Source organism: Dermacentor albipictus, chromosome 3 (genome assembly GCF_038994185.2).
Source record: "Dermacentor albipictus isolate Rhodes 1998 colony chromosome 3, USDA_Dalb.pri_finalv2, whole genome shotgun sequence".
Lineage (NCBI taxonomy): Eukaryota > Metazoa > Arthropoda > Arachnida > Ixodida > Ixodidae > Dermacentor > Dermacentor albipictus.
The window spans coordinates 148,968,652-148,990,185 of record NC_091823.1 but is presented as its reverse complement, the minus strand read 5'-3'; the positions used below and the strand labels follow the sequence as shown (position 1 = coordinate 148,990,185).

Here is a 21,534-nt window from a genome sequence, read left to right as displayed (position 1 = left end):
AGCGAACTCGTCACCGGTAAACTGCGTTCCATTATCGGATACGATGGTTCGTGGCACGCCAAATCTGCAGAAGATACCGCGCAGGCAGTTGATCGTGCATGAAGCATTTGCTTGTCGGAGTGGCACAGCTTCAATCCACTTGCTGTATGCGTCCACGACCACGAGTATCATGTTCCCTGCTATAGGTCCCGCAAAATCGATATGCACCCTTGCCCATTTTTCAACAGTAGCGGGCCAGTTTTTTGGCGTTGCTGTAGCTGGCATGGGCAGGTTTTGAACACAACTCTGACATGACGCTGTGACTGCCTCAATTTCACGATCTAACCCTCGCCACCAGAATGACGATCTAGCCACCGACTTCATAGCGGACGATCCTTGATGCGTCTCATGCAAAAGGTATAATATGCGACGTCGCGCCTCCATCGGAATGACTACTCGCCGGCCCCAGTATAACAACCCGTGGGCCAAAGAAAGCTCCAATTTCTTGTCAAAAAAGGTGCGACACTCGTGCTCAAGCCTTTTGCGCAGGGCGGCCAACCGTTCTCAGTGAATCGTATATCTTGACTGAGAGCAGGGTCACCAGCAGTCAATTGCCTTAGCTCCTCAACTGACACAGTTCCCTCATCGAACACAGTCAAGAGCAGCAGATAGTCTGGTGGGTCAGCTTCTGGTGGCTTCGGCTCAGACGTCCGTTGTGGCAGTCTACTAAGGGCGTCAGCGTTGAGCAGTTGTTTACCAGGAGAGTATTGAAGCTGATAGCGGAATCCGCCTAAGTACAGCGCCCAGCGCTGTAATCTGGCGGCTGCCAATGCTGGAGTTGGTCGATCCGCCTTCAGCAGGTCCACGAGCGGCTGGTGGTGGGTGACCAATACGAACTCTCGGCCTACGAGATAATCACGGAATTTGGACACTCCAAACACAAGAGCAAGGGCTTGCCTCTCAAGCTGGGAATTGGTGAGGGGCGGTTGGAAGATAACATAAACAGGCTGCTTCTTGGACCAGAGCTTTGTTGCACTGATACGTTCCACACCGAGGATCCTGCGTCATTGAACTTGGAAATCAACTCTCGTCCACAGAGGCTCGGCCCTGAACAGTTCAGGACCATCAAGGAACTCTTGACCTCCTTGTCGTTGTAGGACACTGACATACTCAGTTTCCCTAATACTAGAAGTTCTCCAAGATAACAGGACAGTTTAATGAATGCGGTTTCTAATTGCGGCCAATGTTCACGGTTTTTCTCAAAAATCTCTTTAGGCACAACACAGACCGGTGAACCGGTGTCCACAATCATAGGTACGTCAATGCCACACCTTGTGAAAGCACGAAGAATAGATGGTGGTAGCCGACCATTGGAGGGTGCGGTTAGTGTCCGAATGTGCGCACCGCCTGCATTTTCCTCAGTGACATCCGCTGTTACTGCAAACGCTTCTCCTTGCCGGCATTGTGAGCGAGCTTTTGGGCGCCCTTTCCGCACGTCGCTTTGGCACATCTTCGCCAGATGGCCGTATACACCACAGCGGTAACACCTCGCTTTCGCCCAGCCGCAGGCGTTTCTGTTGTGTTTCTGACTTCCGCAACGCCCACATACAAATTTGGGGGCCTGTATACCAATAGTTAGACAACACCAGTGGTGTTTCTGCATATTTTTCATCATCGTAAAGTACGTATATTAATAATTGTTAACCAATACCCCTCAAGGTGAGCTACCACTCGAGCCTTCGCAGCCCACTGAGCTAATAATGTCACAGGAGTGCTCTCATCGTGACGACTGCGACGTTCAATGTGGAGATCCACAAGAACAAATCGCAGACAGAGGTGACCATTTCCACACCAGTGTCATCGCTAACGCTATTCGCTCGTACTAGATGCAACACAAGCTTACAATATTCATAATGCAACTTTCAATCGCACGCTAGTCGACACGTTCTCAGTTCACAATTTCGTCAATCATCTGGATAGGAATCTTGCTGGATGTTTTACTGTTATGTTGCGTCGTTTTTCACTAAAGCCTTCTCCCGCAAAGAGAGTACATTCTTTAGATTGACGAGGCAATTAAGCTAGTATATAACTCGTATGAAGCAAATGTATAAAGGGTTATAGGGATTTTTCAAAAAATATGTATAAGTAAATAAGATTTCAGGTGGTATTGCTCCGACCGGGCATGACAACGATTTCTTCCCGCCTGTCACAGTGCTTTGACCGAAAACCTAATCATTTTGCTGACACGTGTTGCCCCAATACTACATGGGCTGAATGTACAAAAGTGCGGTACGTAGTCACAGCTTCAAAGCCAACCTATTTTGTGTACTGTTATTGATATTGTAGTAATGTGGAGTTTTCCTCTTCATAAGAGCACAAAAAGAAAAAAAGATATTACAGATAGTAGCTCAGCGCAAAGTACATTGGAAGATCTGAAACCAGCAAATATTTTTAATTTGCGGGTTGGTCTCCGCTGGTAGATCGCTGTCCGATCACTTCAAGGAATTTTGTTTGTGTGCAACTGCAGCAAAAACAAAGATACTACCATTTCATTGCCAGGACCTTTATGGCCTCCACACCCACAAGAAGGACACCAGATAATGGCACTATCAGTTTATAAACTGACATTGTTTTGCTAATTTCAGTGTAGCGCAGTGTCTGCGAACGGAGTATTTTCTTAGTATCAGTCCAGTATTAGCAGTGAAGCAGTTCGGTCTGCCATACCCATGAGGGCATACTAGCCATTGTAGCGCTCTACTCTAGGACAAGTGCTAAAAACTTGGTATGTTTTGTCCTTTCTGCAGGTCGTCCATCCATTCTGTTATGGTGACCATCAACGTTGTGTCCGTCAGGCCTCCTCATTTTAGCTTCACCATCGCGAGAGTGGACAGAGAAAGGAAGCTTTCTTCACAATCAGCCCCAGCGGGATTCCACCACTCGTAACTGCTGCAATTTGCATTCAGTGGCTGGGCATGCTAACTACACCCTTAGTTTCACAACGGCTAGAGCGCACAGAAAAAACGGAGCTTTGGTCTCTAGCACTACCACGAACCCATGTCAATGCATATACAAGTACGTGCACGGGCTGGGCATGCTAACTTCTGCGCTACCACCTGCCGCCGCCACCTCAGATTTTCTATGCATACTTCCTTGTTGTTTTCATCGCAGACGCATGCAGGACAAACGTGGATAAGTAATTGGATTGGATTGGGAAAACGTTTATTGAGCCTGCAGTAAAGCGCGAAGGCGCGCTTCGGACGTGGCCTATATCGTCATTGTGGCGGGTGCTCTGCGAGGATCCCCGCTCACCGTTGCCGGCTCGCCAAGCTCCTGCCTAGCCAGCGCCTCGATGACCTGCTGGACGGCCTGGAGTTGTTTTTCTTGGTCGTCGCTTCGCGTTGCTTCCTCAAGCTGCGGAGGTATACGTCCTGAGTTAGCTTCGCTTGGATGTTTGGAGCAATCCCACAGCATGTGCTCCAATGCGGCCGTCTCCCAGCAGCCCGCTCTGGGTATGTCCTGTGCAATAGCGCCGGGCTTGGAAGCGTTCTTGTTTGTAGTTGCCTGAACAGCACGGCCTGCGACGTGCTCAGCCCTTTGCAGGGCGGCGGGAGAAGTCTGCGGGCCAGCCGAAAGCCTTGGTCAGTTCGTTATAGCTGGTCATCCGGTCTTTGGCGCTGAACCAGAGCGGGCAGCCGTTGCCTTGGGCGCGGTCGGTTAGCCCTCGGGCTCGGGCGTGTGCCGTTTCGTTGCGATTGGCATGCTTCTCCGATGCTTGTCCTGCGTGCGCCTGGAACCACTTAATTCGAGTCCTCTTGTCGTGGTCTGCCTGTCGGAGCAGGACGCGTGCCGCCGTTGGGGCAATTTTTCCTTTGGCGTAGTTCCTCACCACCTGTATGGAGTCGCTGAGGATCATGTGGCATTCTCAGCCTACGATGGCCAGGGCGATGACTATTTCTTCTGCTTTCTCCACTTGCTTGCTCGATGTGCTAGCGGTCACCCGCACGTTGCCTCTGGAGTCGACCACCGTGATGCGCTGCGGCCGGCATATTCGGTTGCATCCACGTATCTCGCACCGGTGTCTTCCGCGTGCAGGTCCGTCAGTGCCTTGGCTCTAGCGCGTCTTCTGCCTTCGTTGAATTCCGGGTGCATGTTCCTCGGCAAGGGGTCAACCCGCACGCTCCGTCGTACGTGGTCGGGGACGGGGCATTTTGGTCCCTGCTATTCGTGATAACGGATGCCTAGACTGCACAGGATCTTTCTGCCGGCCTTTATTGATGCCAGTCTTTGCAACTGAGCGGCTCTTTGCGCTTCGGCGATCTCGTCGAGCATGTTGTGCATGCCCAGCTAGAGGAGACGTTTCGTGTTGGTAGTTTCAAATAGACCGAAGGGTGCCTTGTAAGCCCTCCGGATTAGGATGTCTAGCTTGTTCTTTTCGCTTTTCACCCACTTGTGGATAGCTGCCACGTACACTATGTGGCAGAGCACGAAAGATTGTATAAGTCTGATGATTTCCTCCTTCATGACTCCATTCTTGGTGGTAACGTGCGTGACCAGTCTGGTGGCGTTGGCCGCCTTACCCATGATGGAAATGTCGGTGTCTCCGTTCCTGCCGAGCACTACGATGGTCATGCCCAGGACTCGGATCTTGCTGACCGTCGGTATTGTGTTACCATCCCTGGTGTGGATCTTGATCTTTTCGTGTTTCGTTTGGTTCTTCATTCTGGGCGTTTTGATCGGTTGGTAAAGCAGGAGCTACGCAGTCCCGTACCTTCTAGGCTTTCTTCGATCGAGTCAACGGCCGTCTGTAGCGTGGGTTTTATGCGGGCATCACTGCTCTGTCCACCCACAGCGTAATGTCGTCTGCATATATCGTGTGCTTCAGTCCTTCAAGCTTGCATAGTCTTTTGGCAACTTGAATCATAACGACTGCCCTAGCTCCTTAATGTCTTCTCGTCCGTCTTCAGGTCGCCGGCTCTGAGCTCCGCCGTTCTGCTGGTGAGGAAGTACTTGAAATATTCGTACGACCTCTCGCCTAGGTTTAGGTGGTATACCTGCGCAAGGATGGCAGAGTGCGTCACTTCGTCGAAGGTACTTTCTAGGACGAGCCGGAGGACTGCTTTGGTGTCCCTGGTTTCGCCGTCGATGACCTGATGTTTTATAAGTAAAAAATCTCAGTGCCCTCCCACTCTGGTAGAAAGATGACCAGCAAAGCTTCGTATGTGGACCCCTTAATGGCGAACTCCACCTCCGCCGTACGTCGGCCCCGCATTGCACCGTCTTCTGGATCGGCTCACGTTGGGGAGTGCTTAATGCCTGCTTCACCTCCGCCGCAGGTCGGCCTGGCATGGCGTTACATTCGGGATCAGCCCACGTATGGGGAGAGCTGAACGCTTGCTGCGCCTCCGCTGCGGGTCAGGCTGGCATTACGCTATCTTCGGTATTTTGCTATACACGCGGACGTGATATTGGCTTCATGCAACTCCCACTTGTAATGTTGGCTTAACTATAACTGCTTTGATACCATTCCCACTTGAGGAATTGGCACGACATTCTAGACACGCGGATCTTTGAATGCTCTGTGTGATTTCCTTTAAACTACGAAGTGTTTACAATGTTCATTCCTGTTTTTCTTATTACCTACATCGTATTTCTAAATTTCTTCCGTTCGAATTCGTTTAGTGAACCTTCTTTTTTTTTTTAGGTGTGCTCATTCCTTCATCTTGTCTCATTTGAAATGCTTCATTTTCTCCCGCATTTACAAAGTAGTAAGAGAGAGGGAACGTAGGGCAAAGAGCTCCTTCGTGCAGCTTGAAGAGTGCCCGGCGGCCACTTATAACACGCCAACATTTAGTGAAAATGACCGTGAGAGTTTAAAATTATAACTTCAACCACGATGCATTTGCACCCATTTCAGAGTACCACCTAATGCCAATGCTAACACAAAACTGAGCAAACAATCCTAACGTCATACATATTTTAGAATGTCGCTCGTAGGCGCCCGTTCCTGCAGCGAATGTCGACGTTGGCGTTATCTATCGTAACCGAGCGAACCAGCGCAATGAAGGATGAAAGGAAAACGGAGCGCAGCGGGAGATGAAAGGCGGCAAAAGCAAAGACAGCGCGAAGAGAAAAGCGGAGGAGGAGGGTACGGCTAAAGCGTGAGAATAGAAGCGTAGTGGCGCGCAAGGTGGGCTTTGCGGTGACTACGGCTACGAGTTGCCGCCAGAGTAGCGCACGTCGTCTGTACGGAAACAAAGCGCTGCATGAGTGGAGGGTCTGTCTGCAACGACTGCTGTGAATCGCGCCCACGCGCCACCTGTCGTGATCTCCTGATTAGCGAGGCAGTTGCGCCAGATTTCGATCCATTAGCAACGTGCCAAACGAGATAGCTTGTCCGTGCCAGCCAAATATATCACGTAATGAAAACATGTATGAAGCTGCACTGAAATTTTCTATTGTACATATTGTAATTACTCTAAATATACACTCCCGCTAATAAAGCGGAAGCCCAAGCAAAACTTACATCCTTGAAGAGTATTGGCAACTGGTGTAATAAAAATGGCATGCAAATTGACACTAATAAAACAATGTGAATTACGATTACTCATAGATAGACAGTTCTCCATCTTGAGTACAGGTCGGTATAGACATCAAGCGGGTGACTACTGTTTAGTACTTGGGAGTCACGTCAGGGGAGCCTTTGAATTGGGATGTCCATATCGACCATATCTCTAGACGAACAGTTAAACAGCTAGGTTTGTTAAGGTGCAAACTAGTTAATACTCCCCCCCCCCCAGGTGAAACTAACAGCGTACAAAACACTAATTAGACCCATCGTAGAATATGCAGCAATATTTGGAACCCGCACAAAAAGCACTAGACCAACATGCTAGAAAAAGTTCAGAACAGGGCACTTAGATTTGTTTATGCAAACTATGCAAGGCAAGAGAGAAAAACTGCGCTCCGTATGCAAGCCCGTGTCGCAACTCTGACAAGCCGGCGTAAGCTAACCTGCCAAAGGTTTCTTTTTCTTCTTTCCCACAATTTAGGAAATGCCAATAAAGATGAAAACATGAAAACTGCGAACTGTCAGTCCAGTAGAAATAATCACCACAAATGTATATGCCCCTTCCTCCCACAGCTGTAACATGTTTAAATATTCATTCTTTGCTTTAGCTATCGAAATGTGGAATGGCCTGCCCAATGATTTTTTCAATGCTGAATTAGTTGACGCATTTTTGCCACTTCTGGAATATAATTTCAATTACTGCACTAAGCCGCTTGTGTTTGGTGCGGAAAGAGAAGCGAGAGCATTGCATCGCGCATGTGTCGTCTGTTCAAACGAATTTTCGTTTTTCTTGTTTTTTCTTGTCTCTGTTTATATTATCGCTTTGGCACAGTGCATAACCTTTGACTACTGCATTCTTATATTATCTTCAACATGTTCAAAATTCTGATATGTCCGCTGAAATATTCACATGTATCATTTATTGCTTTATTGTTGTCACGTATGCTTACAACATATAGTGCTTTTTTTTTGGTCTTCGTCAACATGGAGACCTTTTGCATCATATGTCCTTTCCTGTAGAGGCATGAATAGGCTTACAGTATTTAATAAATTAATAATACATAAATAAATCGACTTTTTTTAGTTATTAAAAAGAGAAGCAAGCACTAACACGTTATTTTCTGATTTCTCAGCGCTTCTGAATTATATGCTAGTCGCTGGCTCCCAATTTTTTCTTTTACAGTTGTTCATTACTTTCGGCTAATATTGTATTTGCGTAACGCGCCAACCACCTCTCTCTTCGCCCATCCGGCATTGTGGGTACATGCCATACTTAGAGAGCTTATCATCATCATCGCCTTTACCATCTGTTCTATACCTTGAGCAATTATCGGCGCCATGATCGGTGAGTTATTCTTTTCTCGTTTCTTCCGTCACCACTACAAGTAACCAGGCTTCATTGATAGAATAATTATAGGCACTCGTAAGCACGGTATAGTGCCGGCACTCTGTATTGTGGTGCCTATTCAACGGATGCCTCTTTGCATCAGAAAGACAAGTAGAGCGATCTCGGAAACAGTCATGATAGGCGGTGTATATTGGTGTGACAATTCTGACATTAGCGCATGGCATTACTATCGAGGGCTTTAGAAGTCGTTTTCAGAGCGTGCAGCTCCTGCAGAAGTGCAATCAAAGACTCCGGTGGTCCGATACCTGCAATGGTATGGAACTGCAGTCCCTAAGGTCTGCGTTATAAACCAAGCTTCTTGGCCTCCTAAAGCATAGCTCTTAGGCACGCGTTGCTGCGGCGAACGTCGGCGTCGTACCTCGTAATCGAGCGAGCGAGTGAGCACAGCGAAAGATGAGAGCGAACGCAGAGCGCAGCGGGAGGTGAAAGGCGGTGATGGCGAAGAGATCGAGAGGAGGAAATTACAGGAGCGTCTCGCCCCGCAAGAAGAACTATGTGGCGACGATGGCTAGAAGATGACGGCCGAGTAGCGCGACTTCGTCTGTGGACAAGAGCACTGCACGGGCGGAGGTCTGGCTGCGGCGGCTGCTGTGTATCGTGCCCATAGGTCACAGACACGTTGGCTCTCGCGGTTTCACACTTAGCGAGGCAATCCCGTAGCACTTCGCTCCGTTTGGAACGTGCCGCACGAGATATATCGTCCACGCCAACGAATATATCGCGAAATGAAAACACGTAAGAGCCCCGCTCGAATTTCGCATTAGGGAGTATCACATTTGTCGGACAGCTTTTTTTCTGTGAGTTTAGAGGTGGTGTATGGCCGAGTTGACGCAGCGATGGGTTGGGCGCGGAAAGGGAAGGCATGATCTACAGCTGCCACGTTAACGTGGATGAGCTGGAAGAGCAAGCGCTTGTATGGAGCGCCTGATTTGCTTGTCATAACTTGTGTTCGAATAGTTCATTACAACCACCATATGGATCGAGGGTTGCAAGTGATCAGGGCAAGAAATGAAGGTGCGAAAATAAATGAGCGAGTAAATGAATAGGTAAGTAAACAAATAGAAAATAAACTGTGTCATTTTAACATATTTGCTCATGTAAAGCACGCACATCCAAGTTTCCGAGGTTTTACTCGATCTTTTACACGAGGCAGGCTCACAGCTACTGAATGAAGCCTCGAATGGTGGTCAGACCACTATGTTACATAACGCAACTACTATCGGTGGAGTATGAGCACTGTATGAACCACTGTACAGTCGCGGATAAGTGTTATGTCGCCGATCCATGGCGGCAGGGGCAGTGGCGGAGGCACCGCCGTAGAACAACGAGTGTCGCACTGCAGGTCGTCCGCCCACGGTATGGGGGGGGGGGGGGGGGGGACCCGGTGTTTGCAACAAGGGTGGCGGCGGAATTTCACAAAGCATGGTTGTCGGTCGAACAGGGTCGTCGTCTGAGTAGGTATACTATGGCGCGCAGGTAATATTGCAACGTCCTAGGCCTCAGTAGTTGGAGCGGTTTTGCCTTGGCATCGTCTAAGTTCCCGTCAGCATTGATGAAATGAGCTGTACGTTAAGCGTCCATGGGCCGAAGCACTAGCCGAAAAAAAATGGCTGTGGCTTAGCTAAGGTTAAGCCCAGGATGCGAAGCATACTAGCCTTTATTTTAGTTGTTGAACCACTGTTTAGCCTGGTGAACTGCTGTTGCTTGGCTATATTTGGTTCGGCTGGGCGAAGAAGCAACTCATACAGGCGAGCGCACGAGCTCAGACCCGGCTATGTAGCTACGCGGCCGCAAGCGAGCGCATGAGTTGAGCCTCCGCTTTTGCAGCTGTCAGCTGTTATGACGTCATATGGTAGCTGCGCGGCCGCGCGCGGCGCAGCAAGGAAGACCGTGGTTGTGCGGCTAGTATGCTTTGCATAAAATCAAAGCCGGGTGTCTGCAGTAGCATCGCAGGAGTGGGGTAATGCCGCGGTCCGCCGACGTGGTGGACACGTCGCTGCAGCAGCTTTCTAAGTAGGGTTAGCTCCCGAATAGCGTCCTAGCCGTTCTAATTCGGAAGGACTGGCCGCAGGAAGTGAAGATGTGTTTCAATAGTAGCGCCTGAAGTCCGTAGTTTAATTCGTCGCAGTCGTATATAGCAGGGGGTTCTCCACAGAGACCATGGACAGCAACTTGGACGCGTCATAGCAGCACTAGTAGACGTAGAATAGGAATGCGCCTCGCGCGCAGCAAACAGCCTGGCGTCCATTGCAGAAACATAATCCGAAGCACCAGTATCGTAGCAGTGTTAAGGTTCGGAAGGAGGGCCCGCATAAGTAGAAGTCCTTGATACGACGTCGCCAATTGTTTTGTCGTCGACGGCGGCCCTGGTGATGGCGCCGTCATAGAGCTAGGGAGATCGCACCGCAGGCCTTCTGCCGACGATATCGAAAAAATGACAAGTGAACAGTCGAAGAACCGAAATGGAAGTGTACAATCCCCTTTTATTCCCGGTGGCACAATTATATATATTCATGAAGCCATGTTAAGCCATGGCACTTGGTCACTGCCACTCTGGGGCGTCCCAGTCGGTGACTGCATGGACATCACAGATAAATTTTGCGGACGCGTACAATGCCACGAAATCAATGGAGGTACGCTGCGTAATCAGTGGCTTTTCTAAACCTTGTTTTTAATCCGTGGGGCCAAACGTAAGGCAAGCCAGCACCTTATTTCTGTTTGTTACGCACTGTGTAACTGCGTGGCTTCTTTAAGGACGTGTAGAAATGCTTTGAAACACTGGGTAACCATATATACGTTTGACGTTTTAGCGGCAATAACGGGGTCTCACTGACAACGGCAAAGAACGTTTGTACCAATGTCTAAAGTGCGCGTAGCTTTAGATGAATATCTAAGTTCCATGTGTGCGCCGATAATGGTGGTCTGGCATGACGCACGCTTTGCTTCCGTGTTGTTGATGCCAGACGGGGGAACAGCAGATCGAGTAGTAGGAGATGGCGTTTTATCTAACATGGTGTTCCGACTATCGCTAGCAACTTTGGATATTGATTACCAGAAAACGTTTTCGCAAACACCGCTGCAGATCTTACCCATCGCAAGCGTTTTGCATGGGGACTCACTTAACCATACTGCGTCTTACGTTTTCGTGAAAAGCTGCTGTCAAAATGCAAAAAAAAATGTTGAAAACCGTCGAAAAAATTCACCGGCGATTACAACACTCCCTAATACGAATTTTGAGCACAGCTGTTTAGGTGTTTTCAATTCGCGATATATTGTGGCAAATAATTTGATTGTGAACGTCAGGGTCCTCTCGGCTCTTACCCTGTAATTGGGCAGCTCATTTAGCAGTAGCGGCACACGAATCATTCCTACCAGTTTCGACGCTCGTTGTTCATAAAGAAATCATGAACACTGCAACGTGTGGCTCGTGAGGAGCTCATTCTCTAGCGACAGCGGAGCAGGCGAAATAGCGCATGCGACTTCCAGTCCATCGCTTTGTTTTCATGTACGGCATCGGTCATCGAGGAAGAAAAAAGTTTGGAGGGAGCATCGTGCAACGCGCTTGAAGCCAAACCTGGCGGCCGAACATATGATCGCACGTCAAAGTGCGCGATTCGTTTTAGTGCTCGCGCTCTGCAGACAGAACCACGGCAGGGCAGCCGAACAAGAGCGCACCGAATAAGAACTACTGGCATAGCTACTAGGAACCAAAGGTCTCAGGAAATCTCGATTTCTGCTCCGTGATCTCGAGACAATAGGTCACGTGTTGCACCACCACTGAGCAAATGTATGCGCTTCACAGAGCGTTCGCTTGCCAAGGCTGGCTTCGTGACGTAATGCTCTGTCCTAGCTCTTTTGTTCCTCCATAGTATTGGTGAATGCGCTTACCACATGCCTGGTTACCGCCGTTTACCACGGCTCGTGAGGCACAGCGCTCTGCTCTTCACCCTACCGCCACACTCTCCTCCGCCTTCCTCCTCGCGCTCTCATTGATCTCGTCGTCTTTCATCCCTCGCTGTTCTGCGCGTTTCCTCTTTCATCCTTCACTGTGCTCATTTCCTCGGCTACGCCGAGGGACACCGATCACCTCGAAGCTCAACGCAGGAGCAGGTACCTGAGAACAGCGCTCTAAAAACGCGATTCCAATTGTAGGAAATGAGCCTCAAAAATTAGCGGTAAGTTTATTATGTAAACGAAGTGGTTAAGAGTAATAACGTAATGGTTAGTTTAATAAAACATTAAAATGTCATCTACAAATCTAAAGACCATCACAATGGGTGCTTTGGGAAGGCTGGTCAGGAGCCACGGAGGGAGAAATAATGCATTGGATAGACGCAATATATCGCAAACCAACAACGGAAGTATGCTGCACATCAAATAAGGAATTAAAAAGCAGCAGTTTCATAGTAATTATAAGCGCTTAGTAACAGGAATTAACAGGCAACTTCTTCACCTGATGGCGTATCTTCACGACGTTTCTTACTCGTGATCCGCCACCGACATTTAACGCTACTGTTTGCCGTACTCAACTTGAGTGCTTCTGCGTCCGTATTCAGGGTTCGAACGCCCTCCGCCTTGCCACTGCCACTCCACCTTGCCTTCGATACAGCGCCACATCCGCCAATATAGCGTCCGTTTACACGTTCTATTGCCACTTTCTATTACACCGACGCAGCGGGGGCAGCTTCTTCGCTTACCTTAGCAGTTCGCTTCCTCGTTCTAATGCAAAGCAACGTCTCTGGGCCACACAACGAATGTTTTTCACACTACCGACACTGACATCCACGCGCCGCTTTGGTAGCGCCCTTACCAAGTATCCGCTCGCGAAAGAAGCGTTATTGGTGAACAAGTAACCAAAATGGTCAAGCTCGATGTCATCAAGCTTTCCAAAAATATTTGGTTGGGCGTTCTTAGTCATACTAGTTAAAAATGCTACTACACGCTTCTGTGCCGGTTGTCGAAGTCTCAGCAACATTACCCACAAGGATATGCACCTATTGCACCAGTTCCCGAAGCCCATGCATCACAATGAAGCCTCAGCTTCGTTAGCCTATTGTGTTATTTGCGATGTTTCGTCCATAATTTTGGTGCGGTGATTGCATGTTTCATGGAGCATTTACAGGGTGACAATGCACTTTCTACTTGGCCGCAGACGTGCTATGATGCTTTCACGACTCTCCGTCGACTAGCATCTCCGCTAATTTTGCGTCATTTTGACACGAGCGCACCAACTGAACTTCACTATGACGCCAGTGGTGTCGGACAAGAAGCCGTAGTCGCTTACGCCAGTCGTGTTCTCAAAGGCTAATTACTCCCCGACAGAAAAAGCTGGCTGTGGCTTAGCTAAGGTTAAGTCCAGGATGCGAAGCATACTAGCCTTTATTTTAACGCGACAGCGTTAAGGAGCTCGTGTCGCAGAAAAGCCGGTGTCGTTGGCGTCGGCTCAGGCGTGCGGCGCTTGCTCAGGCGCACATTTCGTTGTCGCGCCGAACGCTGCGTTGCTCGACGCTCACCGCGTCCGATGCGGGGCGCGTAGTCGCTGCGCCGTAGCAAAGCCACCTAGAAACAGTCTCTGTGGCACGCCGCAACCTTCGCTTCTCATTCCAACGAGCAGCTCTGTCTCCAGGAGGCATCTCACCTCGTTTGTGTCTAGCAGAGGCAAGCGCAGCTGCTTATAGACGACCGCACGCCAAGTTTCATCCTAGACGCCAGCGCTCGTTTCTCCCCTGGCGGAGCGATTTCATCTCCAGCGGGGGTTTCCGTCGCCGCTTCCCTTCACGGTCGCGCCCGCCTTCAGTTCGCGCTGCGCGCGAAACGTCTCTTGTTTGCGACGGCACCTCTTCGGATGACCGGAAATTATTATTGTGTTGTTAACTGTCACGACAGCAATGTAAACATGAAAAGGTTGATGCCACCAGTGAAATTCTGCCGATTCACAAGAAAATGGTACGAAAGAAGCAGACGACAGACATGGATTACTGCGGTGCGCCGAGCGAAGTAAACATCTGGCAAACGAAGCGAGCTCGTTCATTGATCCCTCCTGAGTGTATGACGGTTTCTATATGTAACCCACGTGAAATTAATAATTACTCGGTACATAATCCTTTTATTCATATAAAAACTTTAAGTTAAACGAGCGCTTGTCCTGTCTTCTTTCTCGTGTTTCGTTTGTGTGTGCGCTGTCTAAGAATGGAAACCACGTCTGTTGTATGCGCTAGCAGTGGCCGAAGTTCACGCGTGCCGAGAAATTCAATATGTGCATGATGCATTGAACATGACCGGAGTTCATTCCCGCTTCACCACTGCACCGATCGCTCGGGTTACTGGACGATACACACCCGCGTCTTGGTCGCGCCGGCATTGCTGAAGCAGGAATGATTAATAATACTTTCAACTTCCGTCTCTTGAGTACTGTTAAAAAATGACCAAGCTGTCTACATTGCTGCCTCTATTCCATATTGTAGGGGACGTACTAGTTAAATTTGTGTGCGCATGTCGTATTTGTGCTATGCAGCGATATATCTTGTTTATTTCCGCACAGTGTCGATAGAAGTCCGTTGTCGCCATCAGAGACAACACGGATTTGTAGCAAACATAACGTGAGAAACTGCAAAAAGACTTTAGCTCGTTGGTGCTGTATGTATGTGCCGCATCGTATGTGCTGACGATTTTTCCGGTGGCACATACGATGTCGTTTCCAATTACCTGCTCAGCGTCCCTTACATGGTTGAGCAGACGCTGCCCTTTCGCCGCATTGCAGCCATAAAAATAATCGTGAAGCGTACCGATCTTCTTAAAGGCAAATATAGCGTGTGCAGCTTGTTTCACACTAGGGGGAAAACTCGGAACGTATTGCGTCGCGATGCGGCAAGCAATGAGTCGTGCGGCGGCAGCAGCTCGAGCAGGCGCACAGGCCTGAGGGGCAGTGTCGTGATCTGCGTCGTCTGCTACGGCGGCGCGCGCTGGCCGCATTTTCAGGAAGCGTGGTACTGTCAGGGGCAGTGCACCGATTTCATCGGTACTGCAGGAACTGAGCTGATAGTCTTTACTAAACGTTCTGCGTCGCCCCACTCTGATCCTTCATTGGCGATAATGGAGTTCCACAAACTTCTTTTGACAACATGGTTCATTTGTTGTTTCGAAAGTCCGGAGTACTGAGCGTGTGCACGTATATTTCTTCACTGTGTGTGCTACCGTAATGAGCAGCGACAAAACGCACCAAGATGTGCGCGCAACGTGCTCAGTCTTTGTTTAACTCGAAAGGAAAACAAAGCACTCAACCATAGGAGTGGAACACGGTGAAACAAACGGACACGATTAAATGAACGTTTTAGGTTCAGACAATGAGCTGGAAGTGATTTTTCTCGATAATCATTCGCTACACCAGACAGACCCTGCCCGCCGGTGGGGAATTGGACACGTCACGCTCGGAACTTCAGTTAGTATCTCGTCATGTCCCCAGCGGCAGCGATGACAGCGCTCATCCTGGAAGGCAGTGAAGTGTAGAATGACTTGATCAGGGATGTGTTCATTCGCTGCACGTCTCAGTCACTGACGATGGTGGATCGAAGCCTATCCTCGGGCGACTGATAGAGGGGATGTTGCGCCAGCGATACTTTCAACGAGCCCCAGACATTTTAAATGATGTTGGCTCCCGGGGATTGAGGTGGCCGCTCCAAGAGAGTGACTGCGCGCTCTTCTAGCAGTTCTTGCACAGCATGAGCAGTGTGGATCGGCGTCCTATCGCGTTAGAATATATAGTCGCCTTCCAGAAACGGGCCGTCAAGAATGTATGGAATCAGTACGTCGTCTATGACTGCCATGCAGCGATGAACTTACATTCGAGGCGTATCAGTGGGCGTCGCGCAACGCTTAGCAAAGAATACCGGCTCCTTTCACGCAGTAACGATGTGATCAGCGCCCTGCACCTGACAGTAGAACGTTTCTCGACAATGCGGCCAGCGTGCGCCGCCGTAGCAGACGACGCCGTTCAAGATCCCGCCCCTCGAGCATCTGCGCGAGCTGCTGCGCTTCGAGTTTTCCCCTAAATGTGAGAGAGACTGTACACCGCCCTTCGAAGGAAATGTCCACGCGCACACACCGCGCGCGGCGCGAAACGTGCCCAAACACGCGCAGTGCAGGAGGCAATCAAGGCGGCGCGAACGAGAGATGGGAGAGGGGTACCACCGCTAATAGAATTTTGCTCCGCATGCTGCGCTCTCAACGCCGGCGCAGCAGCGCCGCTCTCGGTGCCGTTCTTGTCTATACACCGCCGCGACGCCGGGAGCGACGGCGCGAGTTGGGGCCCCGTTTCTCCTCTGTCGTGACGTCACGGTGTCACGTGGTCAGCCTTGAAGGCGACGCCGCGAGCGACGGCGCGAGTTGGAGCCCCGTTTCTCCTCTGTCGTGACGTCACGGTGTCACGTAGTATTGAAGGCGACACCGCCGTGCCTGAGGAGCTGGGTTGAGCTCTAGTAATATGCTTCGCATAAAAGAGTGTCTGGCTAAATTACTCCCGTACCTATCGGGCCGCCTCGCTCGCTGGACCCTCCGCGTCCGAAAAAACGGCGTCTGGGCTGTCTATCGCTTTCGATGCAAACACACTGACGCCCATGCCCTCTCACACTTCCCAGAAACTTCGAACGATGACAGTGCCTCTACCTGCTGTGAGGACATCTTGCCACTCCACATAATCGACATGGCATCAGGACAATGAAAAGACCCGCGGATTGTGATGCTTCTGGATTTTCTGGTGAACGTTTTGGTGGCTCTGGCGTCTCGGTCATCACGCTATCAGGTTCTGCATTTTGCTATACCCGACAGACTTTTGCACCACCGCAACTGTGAAGACGATGGCCGAAAATGGCTCTTAGTAGTAGGACGCCATCTCCGAACGGATTTCTCCTCCACCTTTCGTAAGTTAGTCTGCGCACCTCTACCGTTCAACATTCGCAGACCAACGGCTTATCAGGACAGTTCAACAGAACTCTCGGCGACGGGTTTTCATTTTATGTTGCGTTAGACAGCTTCAAATGGGTTCGTCTGCTTTCATTGGTCACACGCTCTTAGGACGCCGCCTCACAAGCCACTACCGCATTCTCTATTATATGCTTTACGGACGTGAGCTCTCCAGCACAACCAATACAATTCTTCCGTACCGTGCTTACCCAGCCGAGTGCTCACCTGTTTCCGCGGTCGCCCAACAAGCTATGGGATACCGGCAGCTGGCACCTTCCCTCACGTCCACTGACCAGCGCTGCCCACGATATGAAACGACGTGACCCAACAAGTAAAACCTTTCGACGTGGACTCCTTCCTGTGGCTGTGGGTCCCACCCTATCAATGCTGTCCTTTCATCCAATCTCCTTCCAAAGTACCATGGTCTCTACCATATCGTTGTGCAAGTATACCTAGTTGATTGTGTGTCCGAACTCAATACGCCATCTGCAGATGGCCAATGTCGAGGTTGTGAGTCTGTGCACATTGGCTGGCTCAAGCCGTATTACGATCTGCCAACTTCGTGCTACCTATAGATCGCAACGATGGATACTTTTCAACGGCGGGAATGTTTATAACCAATAACGTAGGCATGCTTGGAAGACTTGTCACCATCGCGGGGCTCAGAGCCAGTTCGCTATTTTGATGCTGCAACCGTGCTACTTGCAGACACTCAACTGACGCAAATAAACCGTCTTAACAATATCTCTCAACAAAAAAGCTTATTCGACGGACCCTGGGGAAAACAAAACCTGCAGCTCGGCGCCACCAGCTCGGCTGGCGCGAGACATCAGCTGACATTCTTGCGATTCTTGCGATTGAGACCTTTGCGATTTTGCAAGCTGTTCTCTAGAAGGCCCTTTATACTTTGTTAGAAGGGCTGGGTACACGTGAGAGCTGCCCTCAGCGCAAATAATACTGGACGAAACCTTTGCTCGATTAACTTCCCAGATTCCATTCATCATCTGTCTCATCGGGCTGAGTCGGAGTGCCGCTGTGATATTCACTGGGACTGTCGAAAAAGACATCCAGGACTGGTCTTGCTCTTATGAGAGGGTAAGCCAGGAGAAGTGCACAATGTCACTAAGTCCAGCAACGTATTGTTTTTTCAATTATGTCGACACTTCAGGCGCAGTACTACCGTCACCATCGCCGTCGGCATCACCGTGAGGCACTGCATAAAGTGCAAGATCATAAAACGGTCGCCGCTCGCCGTATGCTGTATGTGTGAGTAAAAGCGTGTGAGGGTGAGCCGGCGAACGCGGTTCAATCTCGCGTGCGCGAGCGAGGAACGCGGGACGGAAGCGTGCCCTCTCCTGTCGAGCACGAAGAAGGGGTGTCTGGCGAGGGAGGAGGGGCGTTCTTCTCAGGCGGCTGCTATGGTGCCTAGATGTCCTCCTCACCCACTGCTTCGTCAAGAATGAAGACAACCATGGCATCTACTACGTACTACTACGGCGTTAGGCACGCGATTGGCAGAGGCCGTAATAAACGGCTCTGGTGGACGCTGTAGGGACGCGGTGCCGGCGCTCGTGTGTCTTGAAAGGGATTGGTGACGTGGCCAATGTGCATGCACGCGCGGGCCTCATCTTCAAAGTCATCTGCCATGTTTGCCAAGTGGGCGTAGTGCTGGTAGCTTCGTATGCGCTGTACTTTCAACGTTGTGTTCGCGCTTAAGCGAGATAGACACAAAGGTTAATTCGCTTGCTGCTGCCGCGATTCCTTGCTCCAGCATTTTGAGAGCGAGTTTCCGCGCTCAACACGCGAGATGTGTTCATGGTCACCTGTGCGTGCTTAGCACCGTGCTTGTCGATTTAGTTAAAACACGGTGGCGAGCTAGTTTGAATCCATGGCAGGATCTGTTTGCGCTGTTGAACAAGGACGTAGAAAGAAGCAGACACACAAAGACAGTGCTGCCTCTGCGCGCTTGTTTCTTCCTACGTCCTCATTCAGTGACGCTTACAGATTCTATAATTGAAAATACTCCATTTTCAATTAGCGAATGTTTACCAGTTTATACGGCCGCTAAATCTACTATCCTGACACAGCTATCCACTAATTTCCTATCGCAAACGGTGCTTCGCCTTTCGGGCGAAACCGCAACTTTTTTGCTTGACCGGTGTTTGCATTCTCTGGTTCAGCAATGATGAAACGCATTTTACTAGAGTTGTAGCAGAGCATTTACGGTCCACTTCGCTCAGACCGGCGTATCATAAATATCTGCACACAGCCGCTCGGCAGAATGCTACCGTGAACACTGTTGCGCGTGCACACAATCAACGCCTCCTCTATTTTTTAATGCTAGTGCAATCGTTGGTGCGCCTTAGTTATGCCCACTTGGTACAACTAGGGTGCTTTGATGTAGCGCGCTGCCGTAGAGGCTGGTGACACCTTCTGGCCTGCGCCGCGCCACTGTTTTGCTCCGCGGACGCCATATTGGGACGAGTGGCTTGTGGCGCCCGTTCCTTCCAGCGTTAGCAAAGCAGCATATTTGCGGAGTTTGCGAAGCTTTTGTGTTCTGCGCCAGCTGCTGGGCAATTGAAGTGTGTTGAGTCGCAAAAGCCAGCATGCCAGGGTGTTGTGTACCGTTGTGTGCGGGCTCGACAAGGAAAGGTTTGCGCTGTTTTCGCTTCCCACGGGATAAGGAACGGAGAAACGTATGGGAGGTGAAAGTGAGGCGTAAGGAATGGAAGGCGAATGATAACGCGTGGACCTGCAACGTAAGCCATAACACTTATGCTGCTTCTTATAAGAGTACTGCACCTGTCCGCTTTTAGGTCGCAGCATTGTGTGGTTAGAATAATGCCGCGAAGCTTGCTTCTGTTTGTTTGATCACTCCTAAAGTGGACGGCACGCCGCATTATTAGTTTTTCTGTGACGCGAGATGCGACCAGATTTATCTTGAGTGGCCCGAGCCACGCGCGACTGCGTCGGATTCCAGATATTTGTCATTCTCTTTAGCATGTTATCTCGAAGTTTCTTTAGCGGCATTAAATTGAGCTCGGCGGAGAGCGGCGGACATCCTGTCCATCGATGACAGCAGAGCACGTTTGCTGCTATCGCCGCCACGAAGTTGTGCAGTTATAAGTAGACGCAAGTCAGCCTAATCAAGTGTTTCTTTTAAATAATGCTTCAATAGTGCTTTTGTTGTCTTATTTTTTGAGTAAGCACCACATTAGGCGCAACGTGACACTTTTCTTGCCTCTCATATTAGCGACACTTCGAAGATCAGTTCGAGGGAAACAGGAAGGATGGACGGCGGCTGCTCAAGTCAACGGCTGTCCCGACATTGTTTGATTTTGGGCGCAAGTGTGTGCCAACCTTTGATTGTATAATCTGGTGTCCGCATGAGACAGTCTGTCACGCCTGAAGGTCAGCCTTTGGTACAAGATACTAATGAATTTACTTCTTTGCACGGACATCCCAGCTGAAGCGAAGAGAGCCGCTTGCACCTAGACCTTTTCCTTCCAATACTGCACATGGTACCACAGTAGACTCTTCTCCACCCCTCAAGGCACCGCCTGACCTAGAACAGACTCCCCCATTGCCGGAAAACACTCATGAGGGTGCGGCAGAACAAGTGGACATTTTCTCGCTCTCTGAGAACGAACTGCGGAAGGAGCTGCAAGATGCAAAAAGAAAACGCAATGAGTTAGAAGAAAGCTTATCGCAGGCAAAGAGAAAGGTAAAAAAACTCTGAAAGAAGAAAACAGTTTGAAAAAAACTTTGAACATTGAGTGCAAATTTGATATTTGTAAACCAGGACCAAAAGACTGCTTTGGAAAAGAAAACACAGGAAGGGTTGCTTGTGGGGTGCTGTCAAAATCAAGAAGGCACTACAGCTTAAGTTCGCATGTGGGTTTGACAGATGCAACTTGAGCAAGGACAGGCGCTTTCTTCAAGGAGGACACTATGCCGGAGACTGCAACACTTAGCTTTCTTGCCTGGTGCGCTAACAGAAATGCTCGTCTTAATGGAAGCCAAAGTGGCTGAGAAGATACCGAAAAGTATCCTCTTCTTGGACGAACTAGAAATTCGCAGAGGTATGGAGCTGAACTGCAGCAATGACTTTCCTTGGCAGGGTAATGCTGCCCGAAGGTGACTTGCCTGCCAACCATTCCCTTGCTTCATGGTAGGTGGTATGGATTCCAGATGGAAACAAGTAATTGCGTACTACTACACAGGTGTCTTTGTGAATGGAGGCAAGCTTAGAGATTTTGTCTTTCATTTAATGCATTTATGCACCCAGATAATACTGCGTGTGTTGTGCGTCACATGCGACATGGGCAGCTCAAATCGTGTCATGTGGAGGTCTTTGAACTTGTCAAGTTCTCGTTGCTCTGTAAGTACGTGTTGTGTGCCGCATTTATCCGACGGTAGAAAGCATTTGTTTTTATGCCAGACCCCGCGAATTTCTTAAGAACTTTCATAAGACCCTTAGTTCGAAATGACGTAATTGGTCTTATTGATGACAGAGTTTCAAAGTTCAATTTGCCCAGCAGTGAAGTGTCAATCGAGCATGTGGAAGCTGTTTTAAAACTCGACGCAGATAAGTTGCGGGTCGCAGCGAACTTGAGCGGCA

The 21,534-nt window shown here is 49.7% G+C and overlaps 1 protein-coding gene across 1 annotated transcript in view; it reads left to right on the top strand.

Moving 5' to 3' along the window:
• Positions 1–7,854: 7,854 nt before the first annotated feature.
• LOC135896685 (uncharacterized) overlaps positions 7,855–21,534 on the top strand; it is a 193,349-nt gene continuing 179,669 nt past the window's right edge. The window contains exon 1 of the mRNA XM_065425172.1: positions 7,855–7,892. Coding sequence (XP_065281244.1) covers positions 7,886–7,892 — 7 coding nt within the window. The 5' untranslated portion in view covers positions 7,855–7,885. The remainder of the gene's footprint in view (positions 7,893–21,534) is intronic.